Here is a 27838-nt window from a genome sequence, read left to right on the forward strand (position 1 = left end):
GGCCGGATAGCTTAGAAGGTTGGCTAGAAAATACAACAACTCAGAGTCTCGCTATTCAACTGAAGAGCGGGTGGGCAATAATTTATGTAATTCTTCATCCAATAGCATTATTTTAATTTTCTAATATATTTATAACATTAAAAACAAGATTTGAAATATGCACAACACCTAAGAAAGTTCTGCCATATTCAAAGAAAAAGAAGCCCAATTCTGCCATATTAAAAGAAGATTTGCAATATACATAGTACGACAGAAATTTCTGCCATATTCAAATTAAAAGAAGTCAAACCTAATAATAATTGGGCTTGACTTGAGCTTAATTTTGACACCGAAGCCCGTAAACAAAGCCCAAGTTAGTGATTCCCACTCTGCATTCTTTTGCAATTACCCCTGAATTTCAGCTTCAGGTATCATCATTCGTTCATGTCTGGGAAAAAAAAAAAATCGTTTGAAAAACTTCAAATTTCTTTCATCTAATTAATTTTCTTGGGTTCTAGTACACGCACATGCAATTGCACTAAATAATCGACTTACGGAGGAAGAAAATGAGCATAGTACCAAAAGAAACAATTGAGGTAATCGCACAGAGCATTGGAGTTTACAATTTGTCCTCCGATGTCGCACTCGCTCTCGCTCCCGATGTCGAGTATCGCGTCCGCGAAATCATGCAGGTACACTTTTATTTCTTTATAATTTTGTTTTCGTTCATTTGCTAGTGTAGTAATTAAGCTTTATTCTTTTATAATTGAAGTTCAATTTTTAGTTACTATATGAGTTTATTACTGAAGTTTGTTGCTTTCAAATTGTAGGAGGCGATTAAATGTATGCGACACGCGCACAGAACTGTATTGACTGCAAATGATGTTGATAGCGCGCTTAATTTGAGAAATGTGGAGGTATTTTTTTTAAAAATTTTTTTTTTTATTGATTGATATGTATTTTGATCTTAAAAAAGGGTTCGTTTGAGATTGAATTGAACAAATTATAGATGTTTTTGTTGCGATTTTTTTCTCCTCTCTAGTGTTGTAGTTTTGAATTTCTAAATATTTAGTTTGTGTTTTCCTTCTGCATCAGCCGATCTATGGATTTGCTTCTGGTGATTCTCTGCGATTCAAGAGAGCTTCTGGTCTCAAGGATTTGTACTACATTGATGACAAAGATGTAGAATTAAGGAATGTAAGGAATTGGAGATTCCATTTAGATATGATATTTGAAGTGGCTTTGGTTGTGGTTGTTCTCTGATTTTGCTTGATGGATGCAGGTGATTGAAACACCATTGCCAAAGGCACCGCTTGATACATCTGTTGCTGTGCACTGGCTGGCAATTGAAGGCGTCCAACCTGCTATACCTGAAAATGCTCCAGTTGATGGTATATTTTTTTAACTCTGATGCTATGTAAATTTAAGGGATGAAGGATTGGTTTTTACTAAATTCATATATGTGGGGTGAAACCTTGAGTGGCCAAAAGTTGCTGTGGATTAGAAACTATGGGTATTATCTTTTAGAACTTGTCTTGTTCATATGCATGGTCAATTATAATTGCATTTAGTTTGCTGCTGAACCATGTAGTATGTCGCTGTTGGATGGTCATGTGGATAGCTCCAAGATGTGCTTTAGTGATGTTTAATCAATGAAGGGATTAATTTTTATGGACTTGTTTGGCAAATGTAGACTAACTTTTAGATTTTTTATATAATGGGTATTTTGGCTCTTTATGTTGCTTTATTCACGGTGCTTACAGCTGTCTCTGATGGTAGAAGATCAGAATATAGGGAAGATGGCATTTCTGTTGACATTAGATTACCTGTTAAGCATGTACTTTCTAAGGAGCTTCAGGTACATTCACTGTCCCATGACTATGCTATATGTTTTTTTTCCCCTCCCTAATTTGTTTACCCTTAAAAGAAAAAAAATCATGAATATTTCAATGATAACATCTTGCCGTCACTGCCTGTGCAGCTTTACTTTGATAAAATAAGAGAGCTTACTGTGAGTAGATCCAACTCTACTGTCTTCAAACAAGCACTATTAAGCTTGGCAATGGACTCAGGACTTCATCCATTAGTTCCTTATTTCACATACTTCATCTCTGAGGAGGTAGTCACTAGGATCTTCAACTTTTGTCTTTTCTTGGCATAAATTATGAAAACTTTGTTGTTAGTGATATCAGCTGACGTCTCTGTGTTTTCTTCAGGTCACAAGAAGTTTGAAAAATTTTTCTCTATTGTTTGCTTTGATGCGTGTTGCCCGAAGTCTTCTTCGAAATCCACACATACATATAGAACCTTATGTAAGTGTAGTGCATTCTATTTGGTCCTACTTTCATCATTTATATTGAACTGTACAAACTATCATATGGATTTCTTTTTGAATCCTATCAGTGAAGTTTTGCAATGATTACATGAAATTATCTTGTGAAGACCTCTAGAAGGGTTTAAAAGATTATAGGATTATTCAAATTTATTTATTTATTTTTAATAAGAAATGAGGCAATAGAGTGCAGCAATTGGCCTTTTTTCAAAATAATATTGGACTCTGGAAATCCGTGTTTATGAATTAGTCGATGGACAGTGAGTAACCTCGGGAATGTTATTTTTTAACAATTATCACATCGTTGGGATCTGTCAGGTCCTAAGTTTTGGGCTTGGAACTGCAAGTGCTAATCAACACTAATGGTGTTAATTTTCTTCAGCTACACCAAATGATGCCTTCCGTTATTACCTGCCTTGTCTCTAAAAGATTGGGGAATAGATTTTCTGACAATCACTGGGACCTTAGAAACTTTGTGGCTGACCTTATTGCTTCAATATGTACAAGGTGATTTTCTGTTCCTTCTGATTTTTACATATTTTAAAGTTCATTGTAAGAAAATCTGCTTGACTCAAAATCAGCATGTAAAGCCAATTTACCTTATTGTGAATTTCTACTGTTGGAAAGTTTACTTCTACATGTTTCTACTTGAGAATCATTTAGTCATGCTTGTTTATAATTAGAGCCGAATGGATTTTATATGTGCTTAAGCTGGTGTATTAAGTCCTGTATTTTTCTAGATTGATTTGTTTTTCTTTTCTTTCTTCATTTTTGAATCACATGATTTCAGCAATATCCAGTATAGATATGCTCTACCAAGTAGGGAGATTAGAACTTGTGTTTGAGAGAATATCATTTGCTCCCTAATTTGTCTTTATAATCACTGTAGCTCTATTTCTTCTCATGTGTAAACTTTTGCAGATTTGGGCATGTTTATCAAAATCTCCAATCACGTGTGACAAGGACTCTGCTCCATGCTTTCTTGGACCCAACAAAATCATTGTCTCAGCACTATGGTGCAATTCAGGGGCTGGCGGCCCTTGGACCCAGTGTGGTATTCTTCATCCACTACGCTTTTTCCATTTTTGAGATTAGGGGGAAAAAATCTTCTTTTATGGGGTGGGGGGAATGGGAGTAAATGTGATAACCCGTTTTTCTGGAAAGACTATTTCAGCCAGTATTTACTGCAAGTTCTGAGGAGAAAAGCCAGAAGGGGAGACATACATTTTAGAATAAGTGCCAATTTTATGAATATGCTCTTTTTGTATCGATTTTCACTTAGCAGTATCACATTCTTCGAACTTTTTGAGAAATTCTGATGTTGTTGGATTTTGTTTTGCATATTAACCATAGGGCGCTTATCTTGCTTTGAGCTGTCATTGTAGCATTTATTTTTATGTCTTATAGAGTTCATTACCTTTTTCTGATTCTGGGTAGGTGCATCTTCTTATACTACCGAATCTTGAGCTGTATTTGAAGTTCCTTGAACCAGAGATGCTTCTTGAGAAACAAAAAAATGAGATGAAGAGGCATGAAGCTTGGCGTGTTTATGGGGCTTTGCAGGTTGACTTTTTCTTTAAGGAGTTCCTCTACTTGGATTACTATTGACATGGCATGCATTGACACTAACATGACCAAAATTTTCAGTGTGCAGCCGGTCTATGCGTATATGATCGACTGAAAACTGTTTTGTTGAGGCCTCCAAAACAGTCCAGATGGGAGAGTAATAGAAAAGGCATGATTGTGTTTCCAAGTATGATATCATTGAATTAATTTTTTCTTTATTTGCATACATACATATGCCGGTAGACACTTGCATCTTTTTGTAGGCTGGGTAACTTATTCTGGAATCCAGAGATTTTAATCACTCGAAAATTGTATTCTTAATAGTCTACCCGGGAGACAAAAGAATTAAATTAAACATTGATCTCCCATGGCTGTATATGTGAATGAATGGACTTGATTTGAGTTTCAGTGGCCAGTATGTCTTTTAACGTTGTGGACGTTGGTAGCAAATTTGGTATGCTGCTAACTAACATTGCAGAAACCAATTTAATCTGCTCCTGTAAATCTTCATCATTCAGGGTATCTAGCAAATGCAATAGAAGCATTGATAATGTTGCTAGCACACTCTTACCTTTAGAATTTGCAATAGATAATTGCTCTCATCGTCTTACTATATTGTCTTTTTTCAACTTATCAAGGTAAACGTAAAGCAAGCATGGACAACTTAATGCTGCAACCGCCGGTCAAGAAAATGGCAACACTTGGCCCCATGGGTGTGATGCCAGTGAACTCCATGGCTGTTAACATGCAAGGACCATCAGGTGGATTTTCGACTCCTGTAGAAGGTCCAAGGGCTGGTGTATCAATGTTACGGCATTTACAAAATGAGAAGATGTTGAGAAGGGAGGTCAGCAATCAAGCACTAAAGACTTCAACTGTTCTAGCTCAGGCTTGGAAGGAGGATGCCGAAGGAGGGCACTTGCTGGCATCCCTGTATGAACTTTTTGGTGAAAGCATGTTCTCTTTTACTCGCAAATCCGAGTTATATTTCTTCTTGTGATAATTAGGAAATAGGAACCTACAATTTACAATAATTCTGTAAATTTTGTATTGTGTTTACAATCAACAGGTTATAGAAGCTCGCAAACTATTAGCAGATAAGTGAATCGGTTACATACATACCGATGGTTGAGATTCACCTATTTTCTTGGACTTTTTGTTTAATGAAGCATTGTTTGTGCGCCACCTGTGTAATTCTTTTCACTTATTTCTAGAATTAAAATAAATCATTCATCCTGTACAGCTTTGGGTTGAAGCTCCTTGTGAAAAATTTGTTAAGGTTTGGATGATGTGCCTGAGGGCATCAACCTTTATATCCAGATCGAATTATCGAAGACCACTAATTATGGGATTAATTTAACCATTCACATTACTAATGAACAAATGACAAATGTGATATAGATGAAAAGAAAAACCTAGATATCTGGTACACTTGAGCTTCAAGATCATTACATAGCTTAATAGCACCACGAGATAGAAAAGATGCAAAAGCAAGTTCAAAAGAATTAAAAGAAGAGCTTTCTTGGTGGTCTGGAATTAACAGTTGAAGGTGAGGTAGGCGTATTTAGGGGAAGGGGAACCCCTCTGCTTTCTTGACTTCCTGCTGCTTTGTCAAGCACTTTTGCTGCCTTAGGGTTGGTTAGAAGCGTCTTCTGAAACGACTGTGAGAAGCCTGTAGCGATTATAGTCACGTGTATCTCCCCATTGTAGCGGTCGTCCACAACAGCCCCAAATATTATGTTAGCCGAAGGATCTGCCAAACTTGTCACAACCTGAAAATATCCAAAACGCAACAAATTACTTGTTAAGCTAATGGCTAAAAGAGCCTGTACTGACTGCATAAAATCATTACATAGCTTCAAAAATTCCAGGTTGCCAACCAATTTTTGTTAAGTTTATGTAAACTGACACCTCATATAGCTTGTAAAATTCTACAGTACCTGGGACACTCGATTAACCTCCTGCAAGGTTATGTCCTTTCCTCCAGTAATATTATATACCACACCAGTTGCCGACTGGATTGATGACCCAATCAAGGGAGCCAAAGTTGCCTGTTCAGCAGCTTCTTCTGCACGGTTTTTGCTGGATGAAACCCCCACTCCAAGCATTGCAGTTCCTGAATCTTTCATGACTGCCTTGACATCTGCAAAATCCACATTCACCAGCCCAGGTATCTGCAAAAAACGAAACAACATAAGCAATCTGGATTTTCAAACAATTAACAACCATTGAAAAACATGGACATTTAAGCCCTTTTTTTTTTTTCCCAAATTCAACCATTCAGGAAAGCCTGCCTCTAAGAGTATCATGAAAGTCTCGGATGCAATGGTAGTAATGGTGGAAGAAATTTCAAGAGCGGATGGCTAGGAACCTCTTGAAATGGTAATTTGGGAGGGAAAAGTATAATTGAAAAAAAAAAGATTATTCAGTTTTCCACCAAATAACTCACAGTGATTATGTCTGAAATTCCTTGAACCCCTTGGCGTAGAACGTCATCAGCAAGAAGGAAAGCATCCTGAAGGGCTGTCTGCTCATCAGTAATATCAAGCAGACGATCATTGGGAATTACTATTAGAGTATCAACATTCTTTTGTAACCTCTCGATGGCCTCTAATGCCTGCACACAAACACAGGAAATTAAATTTATTTATGATCGATATCCAATGTTCCAGAATTTTCAATTGAAGAAAAAAAAAAAAAGGATCCCACAGAGCAAACTGGAAATTAATGTATCATAATATAACCGCTGAATATTTCGACTAGCAAAGTTCCAGATTATACATCACATATTAAGAATAAACTACTAAGCTAGTATTCATGATATCAAATAGAAATCAAAATAACACCTACCTGCGAGGATCTTTTACGTCCTTCAAAACTGAAAGGATAAGTAACCACACCAACAGTTAAATAACCAGCCTCCTTGGCTATCTGAGCAACAACTGGTGCAGCACCTGATCCTGTGCCTCCACCCATACCAGCAGTAATAAACACAAGATCCGAGCCCTTGAGAGCATTTGCGATGACTTCCTTTGACTCCTCAGCAGCTTGCTCCCCCAAAAGTGGATTCCCACCCGTTCCTACATTTCAATCAAGCAGTTAGAATAGAAGAAAAAACAGTACCTACCCACACAACAAATAACAGCAAAAGACAAGTGCAGACCTAGTCCACGAGTCAAAAGATCTCCAATTTGAAGTGGGTTCTCTGCAGCTGACTGTAAAAGGGCTTGGGAATCTGTGTTTATGGCATAGAAATCAACTCCCTAGGCACGAAACCGAGCAACATTAGCAACAGCTTACATAATATAATCCTTAAATCGTAAAATTGCCTACATCCTACAACTGAAATTGCATGATGGACTATAATTACAAATTAGCACATATATTACATGGCCTTGAACAATATTACTTAATTACAAATAACATAAATAGAATAAAATTTTCACTCCACAATAACAGAGTAAACACATAAGTGATCAGAAACTCAAAGAGCCAATAATAAAAACGCTTATCAACCTTCTACCATTTAAGAAATGAAACTATGAATTCCAAAAATTTTAATACATTTTCAACATTGTCATTAATGAACAAAAATATTTGAAATTTTGTAATAAATTTGGAGCCTTTATCAAATTTCAGCCAAATTCACTATAATGTTACTGATAAATTCTAAAATTATAAATCAAAAAACAATTTTTTTCTTTAAAAAATCCTTTAAAGAATAAAGAAAAGAAACCCCACCTGTAAGCCGCTGCCAATCATGCGATTAACAGCATTGTTGCCGCCTCCACCGACACCCACAACCTTTATCTTAGCAGTTTCCATTGGAGCAAAGGAGCAGCTTATATTCCCAGAACGACACCGTTTCCAGGCACTTTTCCGCATAGTTTTGCGACTAAGAGAGCGTGAGTTATTGTAATGAAGTGAATTGGCAAATGAGGTTGATGATGAAATTAACTCATTTGGGTTTGTCACTTGAAGTGTTGCCATTTCGATATATATATATATTTTTTAAACTTTAATCTTCTTGTTTCTTTCGTTTGCTAATTGTTTGGAAAAGAGGAGGAGGTTTTAGGGTTTTAGATGGAGGGAATTGATCGGATTTCACATTACAGTTTGTATTTTTAATTCTGGGAGATATTTGCAATTAGAAAGATTGGGTGGACCACTTATGAACGGCGCCGTATTGAGCAGCAGTTTTTCATTTATGTTATGATTAATTAAAAAAATGATTTTAAAGATAATTACTCTTCAGTTTCAGTTGCGTTTGAATTTTATATTAATGGTATGTTTACTAAACGGGTGCTGGAATGAGTTGGAATTAGAACCGATGAGAATCGAAATGAGTTGGAATGAGAATGAAGAATGAAAATTAAAATAAATTGTTTAATTGAACAATAAGAATCGGAATGAATTCAGTTGCGTTTGAATTTTATATTAATGGTATGTTTTCTAAACGGGTGTTGGAATGGATTGGAATTAGAGCCGATGAGAATCGAAATGAGTTGGGATGAGAATGAATAATGAAAATTAAAATAAATTGTTTAATTGAACAATAAGAATCGGAATGGATTGCCATTAATTTTTTTTTCAAATCGAAATTAGAATGAGTTAGATTGTAACAAATTATTAAAAAGTACTTAATAAACTATTGTCATTATTATTATTTTGTATTTTAATTATAGTGATTATTTATTCAAAATTTAATATTATTAATAATTATTGTTAATAATATATTGATAATTAATTGTAAAAAATTTTAATTAATTAATTGTTAACAAATATATTAATATATTAATTAATAATAATTATTATTATATTAATAATTAATCATGATAATATATTAATTAATTATAATATATTAAAAATTATATATAAGAAATATTAATTATTGTAATTATTTATTCAAAAAATAATAATAATAATATCATTATTATTTAATTGATTATAATAATATATTAATCAATTATAACATTTTTTTGAACTGAGGATAAAATGAGTATTTTTTATTTTTGGGGATAAAATGGTCATTTATTGAATCAGAACCCCATTCCCAACACTTTCTTAAGAATCAATCTCCCATTCTTCATTCCCAAATTAAGGTGGACTCATAATTCTGATTTTGATTCCCAACTCTATTTTATTAAATAAATACTGTCAATAATTTCAATTCCCTAATCTAAAAAGTAAATACACCACAAAAGATCCAATTGTATTAAGCTGAATTTAGTTTACTTACATAATTTATAACTTCCATCAATTAATTTTTATGCATAAGCGTTGTGCGGAGGGCCTGAAACCCTGATGAGCTTCTGTAAATTTTTAAGTGCATTTTTTAACATTGACCCATCATTGCTTTAAAACACCAAAAAATACCCCTCTTAATTTTTAAAAATATAAAAAAATATCGCATATTAAAAAAATACTTTATGCCTTTACCTTAACTGTTAGCATATATACTTTGGGCTGCTAGTTTCCTTCTTCGCTAATTCTTCATTCCTCTTTCCTCCAATTCTTCACACTTCACTTATTTTTTATCTCTGGAAAATTAAGCTGTCTTAAGAAGCTTACTATTAATTTGCTACTCTAATTATTTAGAAAAAGTATTTCTTTATTGCCTATCATTTCTTTAATATTTTTTAGGATTTCTCTTGGATGAGAGAGCTAGGATTATGTTCTAGGGTATTTTTAATTCTCATGTTGATAATGAAATTATCCTTAAATGTTTTCAACGTATGAAAACATATTCGGAACAGTTGTAAATACATTGAATAAAATATTTTAAAGAATTTGGGTTTTGATACTTGTTATTTATTGAATTTTTAAAAAATTATATTATTATTTAAACTTAATCCCTGTTACATTAAATTCTTGGTACCACCACTATTTTTGTGTACGACTTAATCTTAGTTATCAAACTCATATTAAGTCAACTGTGCGTTAAATAATAATATAGTTAATTGCTTAAACAAAGATTCTTTAAGAGACATCGTAACTTAGTAGCTGCCACTTGCCAATGGAATGATTAACAATTTGGTATTTAGTGAGTGAAATTTTAAATCTCAATCAAATCTTTAAGAAAAGAAAAATGTGTTGTTGTTGTTGTTGTTATTATTATTATTATTATTAATTAATTAATCAGAGGAATCGTTTCGGTTCGAGCTTGAATACTACTAGCCCACCCAAATTGACACCCCTACCTTGCTTAAGCTTGCAAAATTTGCATAGCAAATCTTAAAAAGATTTGAAGCCTGAACACCCTACCCCGAACCCTGAAACTTATTTCAACTGAACATTAGTTCAGAAATGAATGAAAATCCTTCCCCAGTAACCAGAATCTCTTTCCAGTAAAAATCAGAAGTACAGCCATGTTGTTCAGATCTCATTCCGAAGATAATATCACACTAATTATATAATATATATTGCGCAAGGAATTACCCCAAGCACAATCAGGAATGACAGGTTTAAGATGGAAAAGCTCTTCTTGAAGCTTTATTTCATTCATGTTGAAATGTCGAGTAGAATGCCCACTAAAAGCTTGGAAATGAATGAGAAGTGAAAAATTAACAATTCAAAATGAGGTAGTGTTAACTATCAAACACCAATACAACTCAGGTTCAAAGTTCATGCCCTCGATACATACAGACCCCAACAATAGCGAAATACAAATTGATCCACGACACCTGGAAACAGATATTATCTAGGGGCCAGTTCACAATAGACATCACTGGATTACCAATAAGATACTATAAGCTTCTGCACAAGAACTTCACTCCTCTTCACTCAGAATTGGAACAATGAGAGGCTTCATTTGCGCCAGATATACGATTGCCCACCTAACATAGCGACAGGATATAGTGAATATGAATTTGGACAAAAAACAAACAGAACAATATTCTAATATATCAAATCAGCATAAATCAGGAAATAGAAACAGTAAGTAAACACAAAAAGGGACTAGAAACTAGATGAACAAAAATTGCATGTTTATATTGCACGTTAGCATAAACCTGGAAATAGAAGATTGTAGGTATAAAATATTATTGCTTTTGGTAAATCTAAATAAAAGGAATTGTCTCTTTTTGGTATAACATCAGAAGTGATGTCCTAAGAGAATATGACACTCTATGGCACCACTGCAATGCCCGTAAAATGGCTGACAGCCTAACATTCACCAGACTATTGGTGAAGCTTCTGGTCCAAAGAACACAATAAAAAAGCTAGACAATCATTTATGAAAAAAAATAAATCACAACCAATATACAGTTCACCTTCCACTCTTTATTTAAATTATGACATACAAATGCATAAATGTATCCAGGACTGAAAATCCTTTACAATTAGATTAGTTACAAAAAACACCAGATTGAAGAAATCTTAAATAGCACAAAATAAAAATTAGAACAGAGAGAGAATGAATTCATACATCATCCAGCAGGAGACTGTGGCAGTAATAACCAAGGTTAGGTGGAGCCTGCATCATGAAACACAGGTTTCTTTATAAGAATATTATCATACGAAAATATGTTCTGATACATGAATATCATCAGCAAGCAAGAATGTGTGCACATTAATTCGCATTAGCAGGAAAACATTATTGCAAGTGTTCATGAATATCAATATATGAGGGTATTTTATAATAAAAAGGGAATCTTTCCTCTTCTTTCTAGAGGATATACTTATGCCCTTCTGTAAACCATGAACACAGAATATACTTAAAATTTATTACACGGAACTTGTCCTGCCAAGGTAGAATCCAACAAAAAATCCTACCTTCAGGGAATCGTACATAATGCGGAAGCTACCTACACTAGAGACCTCAATATTGTGCTCATCAGCACAAACTATTAATGCATAATTGCACTGGACAACGGCCCTTACATATATGTTAAAGTGAGTGCATACATGTGGAGTTGTGAAAACCAAAATGGCTATGGTACCTAGTGTCTCAAACTTCAGTGAAAGATACAAGTGTCGGTCAAAAACCAGCATCCATTAAAAAAGGGGAAAAGAAAAAGAAAAGATATGGGTGAAACATTAACATGGTTCATGTGAGAACATTTTTCAGACACAGGATTATATGCAAAACCCATCAAATTTACTAGATCCATTCCCACAATGCCAATCACCAAACTGGTCCTAATCCAAAATTGTACGACTAACGACTATTATCATATGAAAATATGAAATAAGAATATTATCATATGAAAATATGTTCTAATACATGAATATCATCAGCAAGCAAGAATGCATGCACATTAACGTCGGTGAGTTTGCAAATTGCAATAGTGGGCAAACATGATTGCAAGTGTTCATGAATATCAATACATGAGGATATTTTATAATCCAAAGGGAATCTTTTTTTCTCCTTTCTAGAGGATATACTTGTGCACATCTGTATACCATGAACAAAGAGTATACTTAAAAAGTTATTACACAGTGCTTGTCCTGCCAAAGTAATCCAAGATGAATCCTACATTCTCACCTTCAGGTAATCTTACATAATGCAGAAGCTACCTAGACTAGAGACCTCAATATTGTGCTTGTCAGCACAAACTATTAATGCATAATTGCACAATGGCCCTTACATACACGTTGAAGTGAGTGCATGTGTGTGGAGTTGCAAAGACCAAAATTTCACACTTCAGTCAAAGATACAAGTGCCGGTCAAAAACCAGCATCCATCGAAAATGAAAAGATGATATGGGTGAAACATTAATACGGTTCATGTACGAACATTTTTCAGATGCAGGATTATTTGTAAAACCCATCAAAGCTGCTAGATCCATTCCCACAATGCCAATCACCTAAATGATCCTAATCCAAAATTTTCATATCATTCTAATTTTCTTCAATGGTCACATTTACAATTAGCACTAAATTGCAACATTATTTTACAATCCAAATCATGCACAGAATCTCAAATCAGCAGATATACCAACTTTAAACCCTAATTAAAAAAAAAACCACCAAATCCAAAAAATCAAACATTGAACCAAAAGAAGAAAAATAAAATAAAAGAACATACAAATTGGTAGAAGGTCCCCTGTTGCAGCAAATTCTGGTACAAAGAGAAGCAATGATCCCAATCACTAAAAAAACTAGCGTTGTCACCAAAAACCCCATCTCGATCCGAAATTTAGGAGATTTTAATTCGAATTAGGGTTCGTGATTAACTAAAAATTCAAACTTTATAAGCGGAAAAAAATCGGTTCGTGATCTAGAACATGAAACTACGAACGACAACGTATTGGGTAAAAGAGGAAAAACGGGAATCTGGAACAAATAATAGGAATCTTAATGGGAATTTGAAAGCTTCTGATCTTACTCAGACGCTGAGAGACGAAGATCCTGGTATGTGTGGTCACGAGTTTAGGCGTACGGCTGGCCCATTTCTCAAGTCTTGGGCTTGCTAATTGGGCTTTTAGTTAATGCAGGCACTCGCACTTTCTCTAAAGAAGCCCGCAAGAGTTAACGCCATTTTAGCCTTATCTATTTTTTTCTTTTTAAGTTAACTAATTACTAATACATAACCTCTCCTCTCTCTTTCTCTCCCTCCCTCCCTCCATGTATGTATTGTAAGCATGACTAAAGATTAAAGACCCCATTTGTATTGAAGTGTGTTATGACATTTGACAAAAGACCACTAAAGAAAATGAAGAATCAAAAATATATTAAATTAAGATGGCTACGTAACTTTTCTCTCGCTATCTTGAAAACGGATGATAAGAATCAAAATGAAAAAATAAGAGTGATTAGATGCAATCAGATTTGACAATCAACTACAATATTAATTGTTAATTAGCATTAAAATTTATGAAAATCAATTAAATTCTCAATTATAATACTTTCAGTATTTTATATAAATAATTAAGTCTTTATGCGGATGTCTAACTAATAACCATCTTCCTTTTATTGTTCTTTAAAAGTTTCACCTACCGATCGTTCTCAATATACATATACCCTTCTGCGTCACCACCGACGTCTGAAGCCACATGTAGCTGCTACCGGCTACAAGATTCTTGATCTTAATTAATTCTTTGACAAATTAAGAAGACCTAAAGCAGCTTAATTTGACAATGTGTGTATGTGTGTGTGTGTGTGTGTGTATACATTTCAAACTCACGTTGCATTGCCATAATGTCCATTAACTATATATTATGGATTATTTGGATTTATCGTGAATTTGGTAGCCATATATATCGGCTAATAGATGCTTAATTAGTTTGAGGATTATTAATAATATATAATAATAGAACAACAATAGTACTCATAAATAAACATGCATGGACGGTGGAAACTAAAAGGGTAACGTGAGATGGTGCGTAGCCATGCATAAAAGATAACGGGACGATAAGAGTAGGGTTCAAAGAAAAGACAATTAATATATAGCATTATCAAAAATACGAAACTATGTAGCTTGTTCTTTTTGAGCCTCTATGACGCAACGGGGGACGTGTATTTTATTGTATGGTGTTGTGTTGTGCGATTGTATGTGAAAAATATTATACTAAAGCTTGAAAGTAATAACAGATAAATTTTTTGGTGATCTTTTTACTTTATGATTAATTTACGCAATTACGGGTGCGTTTGAGATTAAGGTTGGGCAGCTGTAGCTTAAAAATTACAGTACTAAAGTGTTTGATAAACATTAGCTGATGTAGCTTAGAAGTTATGTAGATATAAATTTTCACTTATATTATGAAAAATCTATTATTTATTTAATAATTTTGTAAAACTTATTATTTAAAATTTATATTTACTACATATTACTAACTTTTGTTTCATAGTTACAATTTTTTTTCCACAACAGCTGTACCTCAATCTCAAACGCACCCTACATGGATCGTGGAAGTCATGAATTAGATTAATTAAACCATTATTAGTATAACTGAGTTTGTTTGTCTATGGTTTAAAATAATTTCAATGAGAAAATTTTCAAAAGGGATACAGACTGAAAGTAAGTACATAAATTCTTTTAAAAAATAAATAAATAAGATCAAATACAACAAGATAAAATTCTGATCAGGCTGAATTAAAAAAAAAAATTCAGATTAGGTTGAATTTTTCAGATTTCCAACGATTAATGTTATTGCTACCTAACACCATTAATTAATCAAAAGTGACAATATATTAATCATTAATAGTAAAACTGAGTCATTTGTCTACTGTTTAAAATAATTTCGATGAGAAAATTTTCAAATGGTAATACATTGTATTAGAGTTATCCCACATCGATTGTGGAAGGAGCTGGTGGTAATTTTATAAGTGTGAGGGAAAACTTTACTTTTTAAGCTAATTTTTGGGATTGAGAGATACCTAAGACCGCCTAATACTGCTATCAGAGTTTAAGTTTATCAACATCTCAGTCCAGCAGTTTAATAGCCCAATGCTTGAGGCCTTATTCATTGAGGTAGTTTTTAGAGTTGTGAGAGGCTGAGTGAGGCTCAAAACATTCAAATCAAACTGAATTTTCCAGATTTCAAGCTATTAATGCATTTGCTACCTAGCACCATTAATTAATCAAAAGTGACAATGCATGAAAAAATAAAAAATAAAAAATAACCCGTGAAGATGAGATTTAAGTGATTTTGTTTTAATTTTTTAATTTTTTCCCCAAAAAAAAGGGAGTTTCACGATCCATGTATGCAAGATATCGATCAAATAATCTGATACGCACTACTATGGTAGACTTATTAATGAAATCGATTTGCCACCTCCTACAGGGGTCTTTATCTTCATTAATTAATCGCTCCCAAGTCTCAACAAAATTTTGACTCTTTGATGTTCACCACATCTTTAACAATCACAACGATTCGCAAGAAATACATAAAATGAAGAAAATAAATAAGGTCCCGGGTCCCATCTCTAGCTATAAAGTTTGACTCTTGGACTTTGTATGTGATGATCATCAAAATCAAACAAAAATCGTGGACCCTCCTTACTCTCTTCTCCGATTCCTTTCACTCACAAAGTAGTATAAATAGAACCAACTTTGGTTAGTGTGAGTGGTTCGGCACTCTCACTCCTTAAAAGAGGTCAGGGGTTTAAGCCCCGCTCTCGTATGGAGTCACCACTTTGGCCAGTATTTTACCCTTTACGGGCCGACCCGGTGCGAGCGGAGATTAATTTGGGTTGTGATACGGGTTTAAAGGTGCCTCCCACAGTTGGAGCCCACTCAGGACCACCTCGTGGTTTAGACAAAAAATAATAATATAAATAGGGGATGCTCGCATTGCATTTGCTCAAGGAACTAGACAGCAATTAAAGAATCATAAATAGCAATTAGCTTGAGCAACAACAATGGCTTTATCCAAGACTTTCCTCCTTCTTGGCCTTGCATTGGCTCTTGTTCTTCTCATTTCCTCTGAGGTCTCATCAGCTCGCGAGCTTGCTGAAGCAACCCACACCCGTAAGTTTTATTATTTAGTATATGTTCCAATTCAGAATCTTGATTTGTTAAAATTCGGAAAAGTTATTAAGTTATATGATTTAATAGTGTAAATTTACTTATTACAGTTTATTTTCATGTATATTTTTTCAATCCTTCGTTCATTAATTTTTGTAGAGAGTGCGGAGGACAGGACAAGATTGGACGAAACCAAGTACGAAACTGATCATTATTGGTACGGACACGGATATGGCCATGGACATAAATATGGTCATGGCAAGGGATACGGACACGGTGGATATGGACATTACGGCAAGCCTGGCCATGGAGGTCACCCCGGACACGGTGCTGATGGAGTTGAAACCGAAGATGGAGGGAACTAAATAAACCCTTGCTAACCTAGCTAAGCCTTCTTCTTCTTCTTCCTTGTTGGCTAAGCTAGGTCTTTTATGAATGTGTTGCTTGCTGAAATAAATAACTAAGCTTTAGTTTATGAATGTTTTCTTGTCAGCAAGTGTGTGTGTGTAAGGCTCGATATTGAGATGTGGCCATGAATGTTCTTTTATAAGGCACCATGGTTACGTTGATATTGATCGGGTAATTTGTACTACTATAAAATATATAAGTGTTTTACTTCTTGTGCTCTGATGTGCCGTGACAAATTTGGGAGTTTTGGCTACGTTAAGAAGAAGTTTAGTTAAATAAGCATATGACGAATGAACTAAAAGTCCACTTTTATTGTCACCAGCAGCGACGGATCTAGACATCTCATTCGGAGGGGGCTACATCTAATAACACCTACAAAAATGAATGAGCAAGTAGAATGATTGAGCGAAAAATGTTGTTTAAAAGTAAAATGAAAAAACAAAAATAAAGAATATGGATTATTAATTTTAGAATTATTAAGGGGCTTATCTCAAACAAACTGCCTCATTCGACTAAAAAATAATTAAATTAATGAATTAACGGCGGTTTAGTCAATTAAGGAGTTCAAATAAAATTTTACTACACATCTTAAATTTTTTATTTAAAAAAATATCAAGTTAACCTAAAAAAAAGGTGCACGGTATGCTTTTCTTCTTGAGTAGATCAGATGGTTAGTCTGACAATGGTTTTGCTTAAAAAGAAAAAATTTAGAATTATTAAGGGGCTTATCTGAAACAAATTCTCTCATTCAACTAAAAAATAATTAAATAAATCAATGGCAGCTTAGTCAATAAAGAAATTCAAATAAAATTTTAGAGTAATACTACACATCTTAAATTTCTTATTTCAAAAAACTATCAAGTTAACCTAAAAAAAAGGCGCACAATATGCTTTTCTTCTTGAGTAGAACAGATGGCCAGTCTGACAATGGTTTGCTTCCCTAAACCGAGCTAAATAAAGTCAAATCAAATTATGTGATATTCATCAATTGATTGATGAGATAATATAATTAATTCACTTGAAACTTACAAATAATTACCGATCACTCGATAAAATGACGTACTATTTGGAATTAAAAAAAAATTAAAATGTCTATCATTACTCAAAATTTTATAGGAATTGTAAAGAATAAATTCTTGCACCAAAGACTTAAGTTCCATTGGTCACTAGTTAGGTCGATGGTCCTCAAACCGCAGAGTAATTTTCAAGCATTTTTCTGTAGTTGTTTACTCGAGTTGAAATATTTAGGAGGGAGGGAAAAAACTAATTTTGTTCTGCCACTCCCCTCCTTTTTCAGAAAACGAAAAAGAAAAAAAGAAAGAATCCCACCTCTATTATTAGTCAACAGTTGTTGGTAAAGCTAATGAATAAAATGCAATCACAATTTGTTAGAAGGAATATGATTGAGGTTATGTTTCTCTGTCTAAACGCAAATGGTAGGAAAAGATCAGGGCTCGAACACGAGTGTATCCGGATACAACCTGTTAAGAGCTTAAAATGAAACAAATGAAGTCCCAACAGACTTACAAGCTTGAAAAATCAGCCGATAAGTAATTAATAGGAGCGAAATGTCAGGACATTTGAAAATGAAGCTCATGTACATACAAATTCTCTGTTACAGCTCCAATAAAGAATTAGACCCACTGCAGTAGTGTGAAAATTATCCGCATGGATGAAGTTAAAATGAAGTATATATTATAGTGCTAAAAGAGAGCATTAGGTTATATTTGCATGCTAGTTTATCTCATTGATTCAACAGATGAGATCTCTTGAGATAGTCCCAACACTCCAATTACTGTTACCATGAACAAATAAAGGGTGAAGTTTCACACACAATCACTTCAAGATTCAAAAGAGAATGAACTTGATAAAATGTATCTTTTGACATTTACTGTTAGTATGAGTATGTTATAATGTTAAAATCAGCTATGGCGAACAATTTTTCTAGTTCAGAAAGAAAATAACTACAACAAAGGAACTTAATTAGATTAGATGAACATACAACAAGAATTTTCTGCTGGAACACAGAGAAAAAAAGGGGAAAATTTTTTTTGAATCACTGTAAATGAAAAGGCAAAAAAGAAGAGCCGGTCCTTTTCTTTTCCCCCACAAACTTTTGGCCGGAGGGAGGGGGGTGTGGTATCTGCAAAAGCTTTGCAGAGATTCAACGATCAGAATCTGAATTCAGGATCTACATCCATTGCCCAAGCAAACTTTGCGAGAAGAGACTTGTTGAATATCTGCAAAAACTCAAACAATTACCTTGCTGCATAAAATCAAAGGCAATACGTGCTTGCGCAATTATATGGTTATAGGAGATTCATTTCCAACAAGAAGAAATGCATGGTAATTAGCAAAACTATTTTATCCAGAAATTAATTGTAGAAGCTGTTTACCTTCTCAATGGGAACTTCGTGTCGCTTGCACCAAGCAACTGTGATCCTAGGGTCAAGGTAATTGATCTTGGACGTGCCTAATGCCACGGTTTTCAGATCCTCTTTGGTCTTCATGTCTCGTTCCATTTTCTCAATCTTTGCATTGGTTTGAGCCATCTTCCTCTCCAATCTGTGGATCAAATAATAGGTCATAACATAACAGCATTGGACATACACAAATAACTCAAAACAAGTGGTCACAAATTATATTACGCTTCGGGTGCCAAGTTCCTCTTTCTCTTTCCATCAGAATCCTTCATCAATGGGGGCTTCCCTTTTTTAGCTCTGTCTAAATCAACTCTCAAGTCTTTCAGAACACCCTACAACAAAATCACAAAAAATCAGCTCCAAAAATACAGGCCCTACTTTTTATTTATTTATTACTTTTCTTTTTTTTTTAAGGGTAAGAGAGGTGGACAAAGCCGAAATCAATTTTTTATCCCCCTACTTCCCCTAGAATTTGAGCTCTCGTGGCAACCACTCAACCAGCTCAGGGCACGAGCCCTACTTCAACTGACTCAAATGATTTTGTTAAGGTAAAACATCATATACCTCAACCAAGAGAGCTCAATTATTTTCTGATTAATATTATCCAGTACCGCTCATTTACCTTAAGGTCTTCTATCTTCTCAGTTAATCTTGACATCTGTGCAGAATGAGTTTTTGAAACAGTTCGCTGATGATTACAAATAATAGCAACCTGCAGAAAGAAAAGTCAGTTCATAACAAATGCCATTAAATGGGCATCACCATTATCTAAAGTAAATTTTTTTTTTTTTAAAAGCAACCATCTTTACCTCTTTGTTTGCACGCTGATAAACATCTATTTTTACTGCAACATCACCATCTCCAGTTCCCTTATTCAACTGTTACAGGTGAAACCAAATCCAACAGGCATAAATCACAAAAGCAGATTAAAGAAAAAAATTTCATGACAACCTAGTTATATAAGAAATCCTAGAAAAATACCTAAAATAAAAAATTATGAAAGAAATCTCATTAAACACTGTTGACGTCCAAACGATAAAACTAGAGCCATTACTCAATGATTTATTGACTGTCACCTGAAGTATTCATCATTGCTCTTTCAACAAAGGCAATAAATTTTTCACTCTCTAAAGGCATTATGCTAAATAAAAGGACTAATAAAAATGAACCTAAGCTATTACTTATCCAGATAAACTGCTTGTATAAAATTAGCTTAAAAAACTAGGAAAATCTATGACAGATTTCCAATATGCTCTACCCCCTTATATTTCCTTCGCTCATATTAGGTTAAAATCATTTTTCAAATCTTTGATAAGAGACTAAAATTTATAGCTAGCCAACAAACCAAACATTATGCTAAATAAAAGGACTAATAAAAATGAACCTAAGCTATTACTTATCCAGATAAACTGCTTGTATAAAATTAGCTTAAAAAACTAGGAAAATCTATGACAGATTTCCAATATGCTCTACCCCCTTATATTTCCTTCGCTCATATTAGGTTAAAATCATTTTTCAAATCTTTGATAAGAGACTAAAATTTATAGCTAGCCAACAAACCAAACAATATCCCACACTCCACTGGAAACTTACCATCCCATCCAATGTGATAGAGGCATTATATGTACGGAAGACTTTGGCTGTAAGTCCAGGCATGAGTTCCTTCAGGTGAGCATTCAGTTTAGCTGTATCCAGTTTGTCGAAAAGATCATCATTTTGCTTCTTTCCTGGAAAGAAAAAAATATATAATAATAATAAGAAGAAAACAAACTAATTGGCCCCAATTAGAAATTAAAAACATATGTAATTTAATAACAGGCCATCACTAACCAGTTTGAAATTGTCCAATTGCCTTGTAGACAGGAAGCTCAACTTCAACTGTGTTTACATATTGGATCGAATCTTTACCAAGGAAGTCAAACTGACAAACAGGAGCATATGTGTTACTGCTTACAGATTGGTGTGAAGAGGGGAAATACAATTAACAAAATAGTGTGGTATTGAACTACTACAAACTAGTTTTCATGCATTGCCCTTCAGAACAAAAGCCATACCTTCAATTTATTTGGTGGGATACACTCAACATTCCCTACTTTTAAAGTACAGCAACCAACGGTATCAGCTTCATCATCATCCTGCAGAAAGTCAACCACAAAATGAAGAAAAACAAGGAGCAACATTCCTACAGCAAGAAAATATAAGAAGGATGTATGGTTGACAGCTATTAGAAGTTATCCTACTCACAATGTCAAAAAGAAAAACTAGCCAGCAGCACATGTCCCAACAACACATTTAATCCCATAACAGCAATGATTGAAAAAAGATTTCATAATTGAATAAATTATTGTAGGGAACTCTATGTTGTTGACATGGAGCAAGGTAAAAAAAAAAAACCTCTATTTGGAAAAGCTGCTAGCCATGTATTACATTTAAGCAGCATGAATCGGCCAAACAGAAGTCAATATGAGATACTAAAAGAACTAGCTGCTGAGAACTTTTTTACAACCAGAATAAAACATCAACTTCACCACACAGATAACTCTTGACAAATATACTATTCAAATATTAAATCTTTTGTGTAATCCTGTAAATACCTTCTCATTACCCGCCCTAAGAGCTAGTTTGTCAATCAGATAGGTTGCAACAGCTATTTGTCTCCTTGTTCCATCTCTACTGACAAAATCTTTTGTGTAAGCTGCTCTGATGCTATGTATGTAATCCTGCAATTAGCATAGAACTAGCTATTTAAAACAGGTCAAAGATGCAACAATAAATATAAAACACACATGTATGTGCTGAATAGCAAGTTGCTTAATCGAGAACGCCAGAAAACGCCAGTCTATCAAAAGCATATGGGTAATACCTTTAGCTTTCTTGCTTTCTCATATTTCTCTCTGTCACTTTGCCCCTTCAAGGAACTACTAGCCGCCAAGAACACATACTTGAACTCTTTTGGATTAATTGGATCATTCCAGAAAGCTAGCCATGTAACCGTGTTATCATGTTTTACTTCTTTCCAGCTGCCAAGGTAAAATATCTCAAGAGTTATGAAAATCTGAACAAAAGAGTAGCTAAATATTTGAATTTCTGAAATATCAAATATCTCTCCTTTTCCCTTCCCCCGAGAAAAATATCAACAGAAACAAAACCTTTCACCAGGGATAGGACATTCGGGAATTGGAACATCCTTTCCAATATTTATGGTAATGTCACTTGGTTGGATGCGTTTTTTAAGCTTCCCCATCTGGTACATAAAATAACCAACCAAAAAAAAAGTCATTTACTCTTGAAATGCATTAAGAAGTAGCACAAGTGTCAGAAATAGCCATGACATAAGAATGACTTATGTTTAAGAAAAGATGTGACAATAACCTTTGGATGCTCTCCTCTGCCTCGAAATAGCCCAGGTGGTTCAACTCTGAAGTTTCCAACCTGGCATTGACATCATCAACATCGGCATTCACACTCCAGAAATAATAAAATACGGATAATAAAACCAAATTCATGCATTCAAACAATAACACATTAATCAAGAACCTGTTACCTATATGAAGCAGCGATCAGAACATATTGGTGAAAACATTGGACCTTAGGTCGTGCTTAGCAGCACGCACACATGCATGCTTAATTACATACTTAAAACATATGTGTGTGTGTGTATATATATATATAACATATAAGAGGTTAAGAGCAAAAACAAAAGGGTAGAAGCAATGAAAAAGAAAAGAGAGAAAAAAAACACTTGTCAATATACATCATCACTTCCCATCAAAACTGATCTATAAAATCAGGACAAGAACAAGATAAATTGCAAAATGTAGATGCAAGAAACAATAAAAGAATCATATAGTGGAGAGGAGTAGAGGACAGAACTGAGAAACCCTTTCATCATCCTCCAGTGTAAATAACTTAGAAGTTTAAGAAGCAAATACCTACAAGGCTGAAATCTCCTTAAAACAAAAGCTATCATGAAAAGTATTAGTGAACATGATAAGAATTGGAAGGAGAAACACATTGTGATGGTAATGACTCTGCATGGCAGTCCACGATGCATAATAGGACTACATGTCAGCTAAGAAAGTGTTTCCAATCATCAACCCAAAAAAAAAGGAAAAAAAGGTCAGCCAGATTTCATTCGACCTCAAGAGAGAAAAAAAAAAACAGAAAGAATTCTTGAAGCTATTTTCTATACAGGATCTCCCATTCAATAATTCTTAGGGTTAAGTTAACTACAAAAAATAGGCATTACAATACAAATCAACAAAAGCATTAAACAGTCGATTCCAGAGACACTGAGCCCATTGAAAAAGAAGCATATAACAAATAAGCTAAAAAGAGACCTTCTCTTTAACACCATCAACAATAGCCCACATGTACTTCTCCTCTTGTTTCAATTTCTCTTCTTTCAAGGCCTTCTTCTCCTACATGAACAAAAACTACTATATCAGTAATTACCAAACAGGATGATTTTATCCAGTCTAAAAGAACAACAACCAAGTACAGATGTTGGTTTTAATGCAGACATGCCAACAGCAAATATTATGCGAAAACAGAAAAGCTACTGATTGCATGCATTTATAATTACTATGTCTACAATTGTTCTTCATACCTGCAAAAAGCAATCAGGAAAGAAAACTTGGATTTCAATCAAGGGACAATACTTATAAAGAGGTGAGAGTGAATAAGTGCAAAACAGGAGACAGAATAAGAGAAGTACCGTAGCATTCGTGCGCCTGGGAAGTGAAAATTATGCATGAACTTCCCAACAGAAATGAGTTTATGTGTTTATATTAATGGCATTTTTGAATCCCTAATAAAAGAAGGATGTGAATTTTTGGGACACACAAACACAATGCTGTTTTTACAGAGCGTAGAAGTTTAAAAACGCAAAGATGGCACATTTTCAATAAAGTCTTTCCGGTGAATCAATAAAATTCCATTGTAAATGCTTCATATCAGACATATGGCATAAGTGATTTCCTCATACACCAATAAACATAGCAAACAACTACACCCTCCTAAAACTTTGTATAAACAATAACAAATAGACAACATGATCCTCCTTAAGAAAAAAAAAATGGAGATATTCGATGAGCCGCATCGGTAACTGCAATCATAACGATTGAAGTTGCACCTTGTGAGTAAAATAGTCAAGCACAGAATGAAATTTAGTGAATGCATATCCAATTGAAAGCTAAGGAAAAAAGAAATCTCATGGTGGCATACAATTCAATATTTTATCATTTTGCATGTCAAACCTGTACATTGTTCTGAGTACAACCAACTTACTTCTGAACTCATCTGTTTCTTTTTCTCTTTCTGCTCTTGATGCCAATCATAGATTGGCTTAAAGTCACAACCCTCCAGATTCTGAATTACATGGTTCTTGCCCAGCAATTTGCGCCAATCATTCCAAAAGTTTTCTCTGAATTTAGGTTTCTGCATGTAATCCGTATCTAGCATCACTGCAAACATTGTTGCAACCTGCAGATTGAAGTGATCATACATTAAAAAATTTCAACGAAACAAAAACTTCGGGCAAAAAAAGATAACTTTCAGAACTTCTAGCAAATGCAATTTAGCATCTCCTCACAAAACATAATGGGTTGGGATGCAGAAGCTAACATAATCAAACATTCAAATGACAGTCCTTTAAATAGAGAAAAAAACCTCCTCTTGTTCAGGAGTCAAATTAACTTCTTTCCCCTTGTAGAGCATCTTAACCCCATGAGGCAAGTATGGAGGTGGGAAAATAACACCGTTGTGAACCAAGGTAGTCCATTTTTTCTGACCATCACCTGAACCAGGTAACATTTTTGTTGACTTTGAATACTGTGAATTTTTTATTACTTTCTTGGTTTTCTTGTTTATTTTCTTAGAGGAAGAAGAAACAGATTTTGTTGCTTTAGCTGTATTTGTCACGGATTTCTTAACTGACGGTGCTGAATTCTTCATTCTCTGAGAAATTGGAATATGGTCATCATCATCAGCCTTCTTCTCCACTTTCACTGTTACTTGCTTAACTTTTACTTCTTTAGATGTATCAGAAACCTTTGGCTTCTTAGCTGAGGAAGCACCTGATGAACTCGCCTTTTGTAGAGGTCTCTTAACAGGCACTGAGGAAGACTTTTGTTGCGTCTCCCTCGAAGTGGAACCATTTTGCTGAACTTTTGAAGCCAAAGGTTTCTTTTCATCAGAATCAATAGGCTTAGCACCTGATGTCCCTGCATTGGACTTGGGGAACCTTGAAGATAGTGGAACTTCATCATCTGAATCTTCAGGATCTGTTTTAACATTAACCTCAGATATTGCCGCATCTGCTTTGGAAGCACCAATCCCTTGGTTGACATTTTTGGTGTTACCCTTAAGCCTAGCACTCAATGGTTTGTCATCCTCAGAATCATTGTCATCACTTTTCAAGCCATTGCCATCCTTAATTTCTTCCTTCTTCACAACAGCCAGCGCATTGTGCTGCGGCAATTGTTTTAACCTATCATCTAAAGGACTTGATTCTTTTGAATTAGCCACTGGTGACTTCACAGGTGACCTCACAGGTGACTTTACAGGTGACCTCATAGGTGACTTCAACGGTGATGCCTTGGCAGATGAGGTAGTCGCTTTCTGGCTTGGTGGAGGAGATTTCACTGGCAACACCTTGGAAGATGAAACTGTTGTCTTATCCTTTGGGGCATTAGAGTTTTGACCATTGGCTGTGGATGACGATGGCCTTTTGACTTCTGGGTTTGCTAGGTTTTGCCTAGAAGCAGCAGTATTCCGCTTAAAAACTGCTGGACCATCTTCGTCATCATCAAAATCGTAGACCCTGCTTGGTTTAGAAGAAGCTTCAACAGCCATTATTCCACCACTTACTATGTTGGCATGTATATGACACCAGTTTCTGACAAATATAAGAGTACCGAAATTACAGTTAATACACATTTGAAGCAGTTTAACACTATTATTATTACAAGAAAATATTCTCAACATTCAATGTTGAATGAAAATATTTGAGATATCCAGCACTAACCATGATGATGTCAAATTCAACAAATAAGTCACCATAATCAACAAAAACAATGCTAAGGAAGCCAAATGTACGTCAATTCTTCCTGAGGATGGCAATCTACTGACTTTCCAGAGAAAAACTACAACATGGCTGAAAATTAAAAACCAAACACTACCACCCAATCAGGAAAAAGGGGGCTTTGCTTCGATGAGAAGTAATCCATTACAATAAGGACAATTTTTCTATTACAGACCTAAATTAAATAACAATGAGCTAAACATATCAGTTAATAAATGTTAAAGAAAAGTCATCAAAATCAAACAAATTCATGGGCTCTATTTTGTCCGAGCTTTGGCAACTACTAGCTGCCAATTAACCAAATTCAATGCAAACAAAGCATGATAACATTTAAAAATACAATTTTTTTTTCTCGAAAAGAAAAACTAATTTCCGGACTAGAAACAACCAGAACGCCGCCCACCAAAAAAAAAGAGGAGCACACTCAGAAACTGAAGCTAGAAGCAAAAGCTTTTACAAAATAAATAGAAATAATTAAGAGAAACTCAGATGAGGGGAACAACAAAACCTAACAAATAATGCAAAAATTAAGCTAAAAGAGACCCTTTTTAAACATTGAAAAGAAAAAGTGGGCAACCGTTTATCATAAATTAAGTAGAAAAACAAAATGAAATTGAACCTTGATAAATAATAGATCGAGTTGGTGACGGAGCAGATCAAATGAGTCCTTCAATCTCTCCCCCCTCTCTCTCGTTTGCTCTCAATTTCTCTGTCTCTTGGTAGTGGTGGTGCAGGTGATAAAGCTGGAAATTTGAGCCCTAATGGATGAAATTTGGGGCAAATATTAATGGGCCGAGCCTTGCCTTTTTTGTCTCTTTTGGGCCTTAACCCACATTTCATTCAAAAGCCTTAATTAGAATAAAATATTTTTATTTTTTAGTCAATATAACAAAGAAGCTTGAGGAGGGAAAAATGGATTTCGAAGGAGGTGATTTATTATGGGGTTAAGGGGAGGGTTATATATAGAGTTATTGGAAGTTGAGAACCATTCTTTTTATGAATTATTTTAATAACTTAAAATAACAATTCAATAAAAAAAAAAGAGTTCAAATCCGCTGAATGCATCTCATTAAATTCTAATAGACTTTTTTTTTTGAATGGCTAATAGACTTTTTTTTAATTTGAATAAGTAACATATTTTAGTCTATGATAATAAGGAATCACACTGAAATGAGAAGCTCGTGATTTTCTAAAAGGTTATGTACTTATTCTTCTACCTTTTCATATTTAATCAGAGTAAGGTTTTAGATTATAAACCTAATAAGTTTAGACACGATTTATCTTATAGAGTACGAAATATTTCATCTAAGTAATTTTAAATTATTTTGTTAATGAACATAATTGATAGTGTTTTCATGGTTAATTGGTGACTGATCTAGTGATCTTCATGTATATTTTTTTTAAATAAAAAGTAATTGTAATCGAGGTGGTCAACAAAGTTTAAGTTGTGATGTTTAAAGAATTATTATTATTTTTTACTTTTTAAATTGTTTTTGGGTCTAAAATTGGACTCGAAGGCCATTTCTTTTTTTTCCCCTCCTTTGGACTTCTTGCCGAACTCTCTAATTGTATAATTTCCTCAAATGGCTATAGAGATTAGAGATTATGCATTTTTAACTATAGGATAGATGAAAACA

General features: G+C 34.3%; 5 protein-coding genes across 8 annotated transcripts; 2 read left to right on the top strand and 3 right to left on the bottom strand.

Annotated features, from left to right (window-relative positions):
• Window positions 1-294: 294 nt before the first annotated feature.
• On the top strand, window positions 295-5132 carry LOC18054949 (transcription initiation factor TFIID subunit 6). 2 transcript variants are annotated; one of them, XM_006452412.2, is made up of 12 exons: window positions 295-671; window positions 810-896; window positions 1075-1176; window positions 1262-1370; window positions 1743-1837; window positions 1961-2098; window positions 2196-2291; window positions 2694-2818; window positions 3233-3365; window positions 3749-3874; window positions 3959-4046; window positions 4516-5132. In XM_006452412.2, exons 1-12 carry the CDS (start codon window positions 546-548, stop codon window positions 4875-4877), a joined length of 1587 nt encoding a protein of 528 aa, XP_006452475.1. In that variant the 5' UTR covers window positions 295-545; the 3' UTR covers window positions 4878-5132. The 2 variants fall into 2 exon arrangements, with proteins under 2 accessions (XP_006452475.1, XP_006452474.1); XM_006452411.2 differs by having other exon boundaries at window positions 296-671; window positions 3959-4064.
• An 88-nt stretch (window positions 5133-5220) lies between these two features.
• LOC18054950 (cell division protein FtsZ homolog 1, chloroplastic) lies at window positions 5221-7996 on the bottom strand. The gene is made up of 6 exons (XM_006452413.2): window positions 7619-7996; window positions 7041-7140; window positions 6728-6957; window positions 6327-6494; window positions 5818-6051; window positions 5221-5649 (listed from the first exon to the last, which is right to left on the bottom strand). Exons 1-6 carry the CDS (start codon window positions 7865-7867, stop codon window positions 5383-5385), a joined length of 1248 nt encoding a protein of 415 aa, XP_006452476.1. The 5' UTR covers window positions 7868-7996; the 3' UTR covers window positions 5221-5382.
• A 2387-nt stretch (window positions 7997-10383) lies between these two features.
• LOC18054951 (V-type proton ATPase subunit e1) lies at window positions 10384-13222 on the bottom strand. Its single transcript, XM_006452414.2, has 3 exons — window positions 12906-13222; window positions 11304-11351; window positions 10384-10713 (listed from the first exon to the last, which is right to left on the bottom strand). Exons 1-3 carry the CDS (start codon window positions 13001-13003, stop codon window positions 10647-10649), a joined length of 213 nt encoding a protein of 70 aa, XP_006452477.1. The 5' UTR covers window positions 13004-13222; the 3' UTR covers window positions 10384-10646.
• Window positions 13223-15887: 2665 nt separating this feature from the next.
• Window positions 15888-16911, top strand: LOC18054952 (cold and drought-regulated protein CORA). The gene is made up of 2 exons (XM_006452415.2): window positions 15888-16289; window positions 16446-16911. Exons 1-2 carry the CDS (start codon window positions 16181-16183, stop codon window positions 16649-16651), a joined length of 315 nt encoding a protein of 104 aa, XP_006452478.1. The 5' UTR covers window positions 15888-16180; the 3' UTR covers window positions 16652-16911.
• Window positions 16912-18558: 1647 nt separating this feature from the next.
• LOC18054953 (DNA topoisomerase 1 beta) lies at window positions 18559-26945 on the bottom strand. Of its 3 annotated transcripts, none has more exons than XM_024192382.1 (17): window positions 26821-26945; window positions 26145-26262; window positions 24788-26015; window positions 24407-24601; window positions 23458-23538; window positions 22490-22549; window positions 22267-22361; window positions 21981-22137; window positions 21712-21837; window positions 21172-21252; window positions 20948-21038; window positions 20711-20844; window positions 19927-19995; window positions 19740-19829; window positions 19343-19449; window positions 19091-19259; window positions 18559-18934 (listed from the first exon to the last, which is right to left on the bottom strand). In XM_024192382.1, exons 3-17 carry the CDS (start codon window positions 25970-25972, stop codon window positions 18866-18868), a joined length of 2709 nt encoding a protein of 902 aa, XP_024048150.1. In that variant the 5' UTR covers window positions 25973-26015; window positions 26145-26262; window positions 26821-26945; the 3' UTR covers window positions 18559-18865. The 3 variants fall into 3 exon arrangements, with proteins under 3 accessions (XP_024048150.1, XP_024048149.1, XP_006452481.1); XM_024192381.1 differs by having other exon boundaries at window positions 26145-26273; XM_006452418.2 differs by lacking the exon at window positions 26145-26262.
• Window positions 26946-27838: the final 893 nt, after the last annotated feature.

The sequence above is a fragment of the Citrus clementina genome, unplaced genomic scaffold (assembly GCF_000493195.1).
Source record: "Citrus clementina cultivar Clemenules unplaced genomic scaffold, Citrus_clementina_v1.0 scaffold_1, whole genome shotgun sequence".
In the NCBI taxonomy this organism is placed as follows: Eukaryota; Viridiplantae; Streptophyta; class Magnoliopsida; order Sapindales; family Rutaceae; genus Citrus; species Citrus x clementina.

Bases quoted from the DNA above. Each gene is read 5' to 3' on its own strand.
- LOC18054949 (XM_006452411.2), top strand. From the start codon at position 546: ATGAGCATAGTACCAAAAGAAACAATTGAGGTAATCGCACAGAGCATT. The intron at 2,099-2,195 runs GTAGTCACTAGG...TGTTTTCTTCAG, and splicing joins CATACTTCATCTCTGAGGAG to GTCACAAGAAGTTTGAAAAA. The intron at 4,065-4,515 runs GTATGATATCAT...CAACTTATCAAG, and splicing joins AGGCATGATTGTGTTTCCAA to GTAAACGTAAAGCAAGCATG.
- LOC18054952 (XM_006452415.2), top strand. From the start codon at position 16,181: ATGGCTTTATCCAAGACTTTCCTCCTTCTTGGCCTTGCATTGGCTCTT. The intron at 16,290-16,445 runs GTAAGTTTTATT...TAATTTTTGTAG, and splicing joins TGCTGAAGCAACCCACACCC to AGAGTGCGGAGGACAGGACA.
- LOC18054951 (XM_006452414.2), bottom strand. From the start codon at position 13,003: ATGGGGTTTTTGGTGACAACGCTAGTTTTTTTAGTGATTGGGATCATT. The intron at 11,352-12,905 runs GTATGTTCTTTT...TTCATGATGCAG, and splicing joins AGGGGACCTTCTACCAATTT to GCTCCACCTAACCTTGGTTA. The intron at 10,714-11,303 runs GTATGAATTCAT...TCGCTATGTTAG, and splicing joins ACAGTCTCCTGCTGGATGAT to GTGGGCAATCGTATATCTGG.
- LOC18054953 (XM_006452418.2), bottom strand. From the start codon at position 25,972: ATGGCTGTTGAAGCTTCTTCTAAACCAAGCAGGGTCTACGATTTTGAT. The intron at 19,996-20,710 runs GTAAGTTTCCAG...CACCTGTAACAG, and splicing joins CTATCACATTGGATGGGATG to TTGAATAAGGGAACTGGAGA. The intron at 18,935-19,090 runs GTAAACAGCTTC...GAGTTTTTGCAG, and splicing joins ACGAAGTTCCCATTGAGAAG to ATATTCAACAAGTCTCTTCT.
- LOC18054950 (XM_006452413.2), bottom strand. From the start codon at position 7,867: ATGGCAACACTTCAAGTGACAAACCCAAATGAGTTAATTTCATCATCA. The intron at 6,495-6,727 runs GTAGGTGTTATT...GTTTGTGTGCAG, and splicing joins GACGTAAAAGATCCTCGCAG to GCATTAGAGGCCATCGAGAG. The intron at 6,052-6,326 runs GTGAGTTATTTG...CGTTTTTTGCAG, and splicing joins GAATTTCAGACATAATCACT to ATACCTGGGCTGGTGAATGT.